Source organism: Lagopus leucura, unplaced genomic scaffold, assembly GCF_019238085.1.
Source record: "Lagopus leucura isolate 7727_CA_CO unplaced genomic scaffold, USGS_WTPT01 Super-Scaffold_100035, whole genome shotgun sequence".
Classification (NCBI taxonomy): domain Eukaryota; kingdom Metazoa; phylum Chordata; class Aves; order Galliformes; family Phasianidae; genus Lagopus; species Lagopus leucura.
The window spans coordinates 4,768,306-4,779,725 of record NW_024962284.1 but is presented as its reverse complement, the minus strand read 5'-3'; the positions used below and the strand labels follow the sequence as shown (position 1 = coordinate 4,779,725).

Genomic DNA, 11,420 nt, shown 5'->3' with positions numbered 1-11,420 from the left:
CTTGCATTTAATATTTGACTTACAGTTTAACATTCCGTTACTCTGCCACACAGATACTGTTCCTATATTAAATGTAGATATCCAGGTATCTTACTAAAAGCTCAAGTGCAGCTACAGCTCAAAATTAATTAATTAAAAGAGCTTCAACTTAAGGCTATAGGTCAACTTCAGTTCTCAGTCACAACAGACATTCAATACGACACTAGGTAATGACAAAAAAGCTTTTAAATCAGCCTTGGTATCTTCCGACACTGGACAGAACTATGATCACAAGACAATTCCCACTGGCTTCACTATCTGACTGCAACGGCAAGGCAGAGCTGGCTCTGCTAAGCTCTGCCTCTGTGTACTGCAACTACAAGTACTTTCATGCACACTACTAAGAGAACAAGACTGAAAGGCAGCTCCAGTTCCTAACTGCATACTATAAGCATTTGAGCATTCAGACGTAGAAAATAAATACGCCAATGTTTTTCACTATGTCTTGTGCTTATGACTTGTAAGCTGAAAGCCATTTCAAGATTCGAACAGCTCTGCGGTCGAGTCGCTGAAAATCAGAGGTTGCTATTTATTCCAACTGAAAGTGCAGGCAGTCAGTGTGTTTGGTAACAAAAAAGTTGTTCTTCTGTGATATAAGCAAGCGCACATACCTGGCTGAAGTTTAAATGTTGCTGATGGAATGCTGATGCCAGTTTTTGCTGACGGTTTCCCACAGCAGAAGACTGGGTTTTTCTTCCCAGGACAGACCGACCGTTTTTCAATGGCTGACAAGTAGCATCTTCCAAGATACAAATGAATAATGTTATGCTTTTGCTGTCTTTACTCTCTTCTAACAATTCAAAGACAAAATTTCTTTTGCTTCAGCATACAGAGGGAAATAATAAAACGATACATTAATTCAAGGCTTAAAACCCCACAGTTCAAAAGTGTTTACTGCAGATCAGCAAACACAAGAGTAAATCTACCTAAGTATGGCTACTGAATAAATTATTCACATTCCATTTTTTTCTACTGATACAGAAAGGAAAAACCACCTTAACTCACTCACCTGTGTTCACCATCTGTTCATCAAGACGTAATCTGCTTTCAAGGCTCATTGGTGGCACCACCACTGTGCAAACAGCTGGTTTGGTTTCAGAATTAACTGATGCTCTTGCTTCCTTGTTTTTGTTGGCATTAGCTACAAAGCCATCTTCGACAAACGGGCTGTCGTGCCCTGAAGAGTCTGAAGTTGGGGAACCATCCACTGTATCACATCCACTTTCCTGTTCATCATCTGACATACTACCAAAAAATAAACGTAATGCATTAAAACAAATGCACATTCATAATACAGACACATTTTTTTAAATAACACAGCATTTACATAAATGAAATGACTTAAAAGTGAATGTTACATTTCACTTACACAAGTATGGGCATTCAAGATGGCAGCTGAATATTTAAGACTCACTCCACCCACAAATTTAATGGTTCAGAGAAAGGCTATAACTTCTACATAAAGATGTAGATGTGCATCTTTCACTTACTTTTCTGAGTTTTTTTTTTGTTTTTTTTTTTTGTTTTTTTTTTTTTAAGGTAAGCTTGAACTTACAATTCACCTGACATTTGTAATTTTTAGGCCAAGTAAAAGGTTGAAGGTTATTTCTTCACAAAAGCTTCCAGTAGCTATTCTGGTATTTGTGCAATGCTGATCAGGTGGCACACACTCATTTGTTCAAAAACTGCTTCTATGAGAGCAGCTGGAAGGGGCAAGAGGTGGAGCCCAGGAACCAGCTTTTGCTAACACTTACTGAAGTGTTTGTATTGGTAAATGTGTGAAGACAGTAAGAGCTGTCCAAGGCATGATCACAGTCAAATCAGTGGTACCAGAACCACATACCCTACTCTTCTAACAGCATGTAATACACAATCTGAGAAATTACAATCAAGTATTACCAGAAAATATGGTCCTCAACTGGGGGCTATGCCAGGCATGAATTAAATGGCCAGCAAGAGCCAGGAGCATGCATTGTGTCACACAGACTGTGCTCTAGCATCAAGCTCCCTGGTACTGTACCAAGAATGCAATAAATTAGTTCAGAGTTACAGTGCCAATTTTTCTAAAACCAAATTTTGAATAATATGCAAAAATGAAGGCTTAAACTGGATATGAAGCAGCTCATAGGAACAACGTTCATATAAGTAAAGCAGCTTGGTAGCAGAAAAAGGCGTCAGTGTCATTACAGCTTACATGATGAGAATGGGAGAGGAAAAGTTCAAGATATCCTGGTTACAACTACAAATCTATAACATCCTACTTTGCTTTACTTAATTTTGTCAGCTTGAAAGGTTCTCGTTCTAAAGGAAGTTGGAAATGATATTTGTGTGTTTTCTCCGCAACCTCCATTCATTTGGTATTCTGAAAACTTCCAATGAAGCAAGAAGGATAACGGAAAATCCTGTGCTTTGCAACTGCAGGACACCACCACTTTTTTCTTTTTTTAATAAACTGAGTCTACTGAGTCTGCAGGATCTTCTTCTCACTGAAAAGACTGCAACTTTTACCTGTTGGATCTCTTGCAAAGAGATGGACTGGACTGTCCCGAGGAGCTTGTGCTCAGAGTGCTATCAGGACTGCTTAGAGAACAGACACGGTCAATATTCAGAGTATTTTGGCAGGCTTCACAGTCAAGGCTACCTTTGCACCTAGCACACAGAAAAGAAAGCAAACAAACACGCAGTCACTCATTTGTTCTTCCTATATGCCACTGTCCTAGCAGTTATTATGGAATAGAATTAGCTTAAATATTAGAAAAGGTCTCCCAAATAATCTAAATGAATATCCAATTTGTTGTTTTTGTTGTTCTTTTTTAGAACATCCAAATCAGACCTTAAACTTCTTCAAAGTTCCTTTGGAAATTCCAGACTAATCGTGCATTTTTTGAAATCTACTAAATTATCTTACACTGATTCGTTACAAACAAGTACGTATAGTTTTTACTATAAGTGAGGTTCCTCCTGTTCAAAATTGGTAACAAGAGAAAATTCAAACAAGCATTAAACTCTCAGGTCCTTATTTAAAACAAAATCTTTCTTCTACAGCTTTGTAAAGAAAAATCCTCTGGGAGACCATGCTCAGTCCCTGATTTGTACTCAAGGGCACACCTCTTCAAACTGCATAAGTGGTTTTTGACCCTTATCTGTGTGATGTTACCCACAAGATGCTACTGTAGAACACTAACATCAGTCATACAAAGCCAGAAGATTAATCTTCAGTACAGATACAAGGTATGGCAGTACTGAAGAAAAAAGCTGAACTTGAAAGTACTCTATTTTGAAAAAGCCTGTTACCAAAGAACAGTAAGCCTGTTTCCTTGTTAAATGACTTACAAAGATTAACAAGAAAGAATTTTTGAAGTATTTTTTGCTTTCAAACAACATGCTGCTACAGAGCTGACTTTCCAGTGCAACTTGACTGAGGCGCACCGTCTCTCTTCTGTTTGCGTTAAAGCAGCTACGTGCAAGCAGGACTTCATAAAAGTAAAGACCGATTCTTACTCTCTCAGAGAACGTGTTTGACCTAAGTCATCGTCATCGGTGTCGCTGCTGATGGTGATCACACTGACTGCAGGGCTGGGGGAGCCTGCAATGAAGATAGCCTGTCGCTGCTTGTTGGAAAGAGATGAATCAGGTTCCAGCCTGACCGCTGCCTCGCAGCAGTTACTCTCCTGTCCATCTGAGTTATGATTGTCCTGTGCTTCTATACAGCTTATTCTCTTTACAGCCTTCAGGTTAATTATCTTTGGAGACATAAAGGCTGAATTTTGGATATTGGTATTTTGCAACGCGTTGCTCCTGTGAAGAAAATACACCATTTGACATTTACTGAATTTCTGCCAACGCATCTCAAAACTGTACTATTAAAAATTAAAAAAAAAGTTGGCTGAAACACCAGTTTTCAAAAAAAGAAAACCACAAAACATTCATCACAGTGATGAATACTTGGCTTTATAATTTTAGACATCAATTAAAAAAAAAAGAATCAGAAACATGCTAATTAGAAGCTGCATCACAGCATCCAAAGCAAGATCTAAGAGTAAATTCTGCAACAAAACTGAAAATCCCATTCATTTACTTATCTATTTTTATTGGGGAAAAAGAGAAAACCCACACCTTCACAAATACTTCACATGGCAGTGAGATATTATCTTCTTCAGCAAGTAGCTGAAGTATTTTTGGCCACCAGTCAAAGAAAGACTGCTCTTAAGGTGATCGTAAGGCATACTGCAATCTTATTATCCAGTATCTCTTTATTTTTAGTTCTCTAAACCTTGCATTTCCTCATGCATATAAGCTCAGGAATATCTCATCAGAGCTACCTCAGTATATTCTCATACCTTCCCAAAGGCGATAAAGACAACTTTGCTATCACAATAGGCAGGAATTTATCAACAGGAACCAAAATCTCTTGCTACTGCAAATATTTTTCCATCTAGTCTGTATTACCAAAAATAACACTGGATAATCAGAGCGGAAAGGACAAATTTTCCCCAAATTTCCCCCCCCCTGCTAACAAACAAAGAGGCACTTTCACAGCCCCTACCCATTGAAGACATACTACCTTTGAATGTTAGAAAAATTCTACCAACCTGTTCTGACACAGTTTATTCCTCTTGGTAGCTGCAGGCTGAGGCCAGACAACATGTGCAATGCCCACACTAATTGGCTGTGGGGCAGAAAAGGTTATTTGATGTGTTAAAAGAGGCTGCGGCATCACTGAGCTGTAATGAGTGCCCTGGGTAATCATCTTCCTAAGGAAAAATAAAAGGTTTTAAACCAAGTCATTTGTATTGCATCCATCAATCTTGCTAAACCAAAGCCAGTAGGGTATTGCACAAAATGTTTAGACTTACCCCCAGTCTCCAAGCCTCTGTGGGCCAGCCACAGGATCAGAAGCTAGAGATGTCGCAGGGGCTGCCACTGGTGCCACTTGCTGCCAAGCAGGAACCAGGATTTGCTGGGTGTGGTTTGACCATGTCTGCCACGAAGCAGAGATAACAGAGATGTAGCTTGTAGCTCAGCACAATACAGAACAGGAATTTACAGAGTGTTATCAAAACAGTTTTCATGAAAAAAATATTTGTTAACTAATAGTAAAAACAAATCACATTTTTATTTTCAAGGAAACCAACCTGAGAAAGGATTCCTGCTCGAATCTGTAGTGGCTGAATTGCATGGGCCTGGGTCACCAAGGGAACGGCGTTGTCGACCCTCAGGGAGAAACTCGTGGGTTTACTATGGTTTGTTGTAATTCCTATCAGGAAGAAAAACACATAGCCAGGCTTTAAGCAAAACGTCGGTCTTGAATAATTTCTGAGCAAAGCGCAAACATAAAGAATATCTCAGTAACATTTTGCTATTTTGTCTTGATGTGTTCACCATCTGATCCCGTAACTCAGGCTTTCCAAGCCAAACACAATCAATGTAACACTTAAATGATTTTTGTGTCAGTACTCAGCTGCACAAATATTTTACCTCGTATTTCCAGAACTGCCAATACCTTTGAAAACAGACTGGTAGAAAGTGGAATGGCTTTGGCAGCGGGTTTCGCAAAGGTAAGCATCTTACTTATCACAAATTACATAAAACATATTTGCAAGGAAGCATTACAAAAGTAAGCAAAACTGAATTTCAACCATTCCCACCAACTCCTGCATTTCTCACACACTCTTTCCAGCTAGATGAAACCCATTCCTCCCAGCTCTTGTAATAAACAAAGCCACATGTATGTAACACCCCGATTTGTTGCCATCTCTTTTGTGAAAAATAATGTGAAATTTTCTGTATTTTCTCCATACACGACCCAATATTTTCATAATTCAATAAAAATAATGCCAAGTGTAGTACTGTTGGAATACTATCACAAGCATGTTACAGCAAAAAGATGCATCTTGTGCTGTATATAAAGCTCACTATTGCTAAGGGAGACTAACAGACATGTAGCAACATTACAATTAATGATGTTAATAAACTAAAAAGATTTTTTTTGAAGGAGATAATGCAACAGAACAGCTATGTTTAAAGAAAGCAGTGGTTAGAATAATATACTAATTTCATTTGCATCTTGTGACTTCACCAAAGCCTAAGCAGTGGGTATTTGGAGGTAACTACTAAAGAACGATGAAATAAATCATAGAATACAGAATGCTCTGGGTTGCAAAGGAGCACAGTGCCCATCTGGTTCCAACCCCCTCCTGTGTGCAGGTCGCCAACCAGCAGCCCAGGCTGCCCAGAGCCACATCCAGCCTGGCCTTGAATGCCTGCAGGGATGGGGCATCCACAGCCTCCTTGGGCAACCTGCTCCAGTGCCTCACCACCCTCTGGCTGAAAAACTTCCTCCTCATATCCAACCTAAACCTCCCCATCTCACTGTAAAACCATTCCCCCTTGTCCTATCGCTATCCACCCATGTAAACAGCCATTAGACTGCATGTGTTTTACAGCTGTAAAGACTATGTGTTTTCTTTTAGAATCTTTAAAATGCAGGAAGAAGGAAAATCTTCAACAGAAGCAATACTATCATGTCATAAAACAACACTAAGTTATCATCATGCTATCAAAAGCTTTGAATTTTGCAATGCTGTTGACTAATTTCTTCTCCACACAGCCACCCACAACAGTAACATCTTAACTCTGCCAGGAGTAGCAAGACCTAGCACTTAAGATATTTGACAGAGTAGCCAAGCAGAGAAAAATTTGAAGAGGTGCCAGACCCCATTAATATCCCTTTCCCTCTGTACCAGCAACTCAGCTTGTCACTTACGTGATGAAACCAATAAATTCCCTTTATTCAAGCTGTAGCAGAACTTCAGCTCGGACATTTATCATCATACTAAAAATACACACGTAACATTACTGAGAAAGTCTGTTGTTTCTGTCTTTATCTAAAGAGAGAAAGACTTCCTGGGTTCTAAGTTTAGGTAAAAAGCAAGGAGAAGTTAGAAAACCATATTAAGAAAAACCTTACATCAAAGGTATCGTTTCAAGATCTGATCTCTATAGCAAAGTTGAACATTATCAAGATAGCCAAATCGCATTTTTGGGCATAGAAGCCTATAAGCAAACTCAGTTAATAAGCAAACAATATAAGCTACTTTTCCCTATCCATAAATGACTGTTCCTAGGATAAGAAAGCTGCTTTCCATCAGCTCCTCTCTCATCAGCCAACTATAACCAGAAATAAGCCCACAATCTTTGACTGAAGTTTTCAAGACTCCTAAGCCATAAGAAAACTGCTTGCATCATGCAAATACATTTTATAGGAAACAGAGGTCACCTACACTGCCATGTACCTTCCCCGAGATGCAGATCTTTATCTGGTCATTTTCTACCTTTCAGAAACGCTTCTCTGCAAGCTTTTCCAGTCTTCCAGCTGTTTCTGACAATTAAGCCCTCAGCCAATTATTTCTTTACATACAGAAAAACGTATGCTCAAGTCAATTTTACCCTTGTAGTAAAGGAAGAGTTCAGCCAAGCATCGTTACTTCCTCACAAGGACAAAACAATCAAAGCTCTCAAAGATTCAGTTGCAAGTTTTTTAACCAGCAGAATATTGCAACTGTTCTATATAGTTGTTCTGATTAGTGTTAATCATAGGACAGCATACCTGATACCATTTACATGATTTATATATCCTTAAATAAAGCCCCAAGATTCTAAATGTTTTGTTGAACATTCTGCTAATCATCCAGATCGATTTAGGACAAGAAGAGTTATAGTTTCTTACCCTTGTCCCTAGGATATCCTATATCCCTAGGGATACAGGGATAACTATACCCAAGGGATATAGTTGCAGCAACATTGATACTCTCCTCATCTTTCTTGTTTCTTCTCAAGTTTTGTTTTAGAACATTCTCCTTCACTGCTTTAGGATTCCACATCTTGTGTCTCTATTTTATTCAAATATATGTATGGGCATATATATATGTAAATGCGACAGGGGAGAGAAGGAGAAGGAAAGGAAGAGTGAGAAGGTGCAAAGTATCTGATTCTGACTCTTATACTATTTTTTTCTTTTTTTTTTTTTTAATAGAATTAATTCCTTCAATGCATAACTTAAGAAGATATAGTGGAAAACCCAAGTACTGCTATAGGAGACAGCACCACATGTATTTCAGGAGCTAACAGTTACAGCTAAACATACCTTGAAGAGTCGGAGGGCATATAATCAGTGTCTGCTGGAAAATGTCACTGCAACCAAACTGAGCAGTTCCTGCCTGCAGTGGTATTCCTTGGTGCAAAACCGAGTGGGCAGATGCAGTTAAAGCCTGAGGGAGCAGGTTAAACACAGGCACCATTATAACCATGAACATGTCCCACTAGCTGGTACAATAAAATGCTAAAGTAATTTTATGGAAATGGAAATTTCAAATCCATTTGACAGGAAGCATTTCCATCTCGCCACGGGAGGGCACTGCAATACAACAGTGCTCTACTACAGCAATTCCAGCTTGTTGCTATTTGGAAACGTATGGGATTCTAAACCAAGTTTGTTTGGTTTCTTAAACAAACACACACACACACACACACACACACACACTCAAAGCATAAAACAGAATAAAAAATGTTTTTACCTGGCTTCTTAATGGGCAAATTTTGGTGAAGCTTGCAGTCAGATTAGCTGCACTGCCTGAGGCAACTGGTCTCATAAGCGATGTTTTATTGCGGTTGCTTAGGTCATACAAATTCGATCTGCACTTGCAAACATCCATGATGTGAAAACAGGACTTTACTCTGTTACAGACAGAAAAAATGTGGGTTGCTTTAAGTAGAATTGTATGCAACTTAAATGTACATAACAAACCCACAGAACAAGAAAAAAAAGCTCAAAGCCCCCAGCTGCCAGTTTCACAGAGCGGCATCATGCACAGAAGCAGTAGCATCACAGAAGCTGTGCTGTTACTATGTCCAAGTCAAGACTTCTTAAGGTATGTTTTTAAACTAAAGTTAAAAAACAACAACAACAAAAAAACCATTAATAATAAAAAAAAAACTTGCAAGTTCCTGCTCCTTGCACCTAACACTGTTCTAACACTAACAGCTGGATATAAGCAAGATAACAACTCAAAGGGATGGAAAGCTTCTTCCTTCCCTGAACTGCTGGCATTTCTGGAAATGTACACTGAAATATCTAGCTCCAGAAGTGCAAAAAAGCTCTCAATATATTCCATGTCAGCCACTGTACAAAAGAAAGCACCGAGTGCATTTCAAAAAGAAGTGCCTACCTTAGTGCTCAACGACTGACAAGAACTGTCTCATCAGACTTCTAAGAATCAAGCCCCAAATTTCTGCAGTGTTGGATTTTTATAATCCAGACATATGAAAGATAATTTTAAATTCCATTGGTTTAATGTTGCTTTTCAGAAAATAAAAAGTCATTGAAACACTTTCTTTGACCTAGTGGACATATCTAACATTGCAAGCACTTGAAAGAATTCCCTAAGATGTTACAGGAACTACTGAAGATTTTTTGCTCTGACAGCAGATGAAACAGTATCACACATATGAATTGCTACAACGGAGACATAAGACCTTTGGTACATACTGGTTGCTATGAGGAAAATCGAGGAGGTGCTTCATGGTAACAAAAGAATGGTTCAGCGTCTCAGCTGGAGTGATTCTTAAATCAGCATCGATCAGCAACATTTTCTTCAACAGACTGACAAATTCCCTCCTGTCTGCCTTCTCTGCCAACAGGTCACTTCCTTCCAAATCCATCACCATGTTCACCTGGCGTTGAACAAAACAGGCAGACACAAGAAATCCACGTTGGTCTGATTCCTTCTGTTACTGGACAAGTTACCACTGCTTAACACAGACAATGACAAAGGAACATCTTCCTAGAAAGACAAACTGCCACAGCTGGGTATTTTCCCCAGCACAACGTATGTAGACAAGGATGGATAAGATTGACACACAACGAAATAACAGTCTAAAAGTTCAGTTCAAAACAAAAAATTATTATTCCCACCCTCCCTTTTGCAAAGGAAGGAGTCGTAAATACTCACATGCACTATATCATCCAAACTGCTGAAAATATACTTCCTGGCTTCTTTAGACTTCATACCTGTCTCTGCCTCATGCTCTTCCAAAGTCTCAAAAGAAAAAGAAAAAGAAGAGTTGAATTTAGACATCGGCAATAGAGAACAAACAAAACAAACCTAACGCCTCCAACTCCTGAGCACATTCAAACATTTACTGATGTTTACCTAAGAAGCCTGATTAACAAACAAAAAAAAAATTCAATTACATATTTGAGTTTTTTATATGCTTAATTGCCGACTACTTATATTTTCTAAATTGAAATATGAAAGCACTGAATTTTACATCTAATTTAACACAGTACTGGATTACAGTAGGTTTGTGAACCACGCAGGAAGCATTAAAAGCCTAGCAAAAAGTTAGTTAATGGTGCTTGTGTGTATATATGCATACAAAATGTGTGTTATTATATGCCACAGGTTTTCTATTACTTCTATTGTACACATTTCCTTCAATTCAGACCTTTCATTCCAAACAGCAGTAACACCATATCACTGAAGGAAAAAAATAGCATGGGTCAGACTTCGTTCCATTTCATTTGCTTTGCCATGTTGTATGATGTAAGTTAGCACTGCAAGGAACTTTTTTTTTTCCCCAAACATTCAGATTACAGGAAGTTTTCTGAAATTTACTTTGAAAACTCTGGGTAATGATTAGTGGTCCATACCAAAACTTCTTTCTTCCCCCAAGGTGGCGTGGAGTCTGATGGGAGAAATGGAACTTCCTAAAACTGAAGAGGGCTGTTTGCATAAAGGACTCGTTTAGACTCTAACACAGACAAGCCAGATGTACACTGCCATCTCTCCATCAACAGTGTGAACCTATTTCTTTCCTTATGGAATAATCACAGCAGTGTAATGAGAGAATCCTGAAACAAGGTGACCCCAGCAGTATTCATTCATCCAGGACCAGCACCAGCCCCCAGCTACTCAGCCCACTGCACACTGTGGATTTGCCACTTTATGGGAAGTTATGCAATCTGGGCTTTTGAGCTTGTCAGCTGTTTGTTACTTCAGAGGCTTTATGTCAATAGTAACTGCTTTGTTACTCCTCAAGCTCTGTGTAAACTCTGGGAAACAGCAATGTGAAGCAATTCAATTTACCAAAAACAATCTTTGCATAGGGGGTTATAAGTGTTTATAGTCACGTAAAGTTGCTTAGAGAGAAGCAAGGTAGACAGACCATAAAAACAGACTTATTTTGTCTACTTTCATTGTACTGTAGCTTTCGGCCAACAAAGACTGTCGTAGTATGAAATCTCAAGCAAGTGAATCATGTTGTTTCTTAGCCTCCTTTCTCCTAGGATTTCTGATCCTGAAATCACTTCTGAAGAACTC

At 38.8% G+C, this 11,420-nt stretch overlaps 1 protein-coding gene across 4 annotated transcripts in view; it reads right to left on the bottom strand.

Moving 5' to 3' along the window:
- HIPK3 (homeodomain interacting protein kinase 3) overlaps positions 1-11,420 on the bottom strand; it is a 94,160-nt gene that overhangs the window by 4,901 nt on the left and 77,839 nt on the right. For all 4 annotated transcript variants that reach the window (XM_042882642.1, XM_042882644.1, XM_042882643.1 and 1 more), the window contains exons 5-15: positions 10,050-10,136; positions 9,587-9,771; positions 8,616-8,775; positions 8,186-8,309; positions 5,175-5,296; positions 4,896-5,020; positions 4,632-4,793; positions 3,541-3,837; positions 2,548-2,688; positions 1,049-1,284; positions 651-778 (exon numbers count right to left, since the gene is read on the bottom strand). In XM_042882642.1, coding sequence (XP_042738576.1) covers positions 651-778; positions 1,049-1,284; positions 2,548-2,688; positions 3,541-3,837; positions 4,632-4,793; positions 4,896-5,020; positions 5,175-5,296; positions 8,186-8,309; positions 8,616-8,775; positions 9,587-9,771; positions 10,050-10,136 — 1,767 coding nt within the window. The remainder of the gene's footprint in view (positions 1-650; positions 779-1,048; positions 1,285-2,547; positions 2,689-3,540; positions 3,838-4,631; positions 4,794-4,895; positions 5,021-5,174; positions 5,297-8,185; positions 8,310-8,615; positions 8,776-9,586; positions 9,772-10,049; positions 10,137-11,420) is intronic.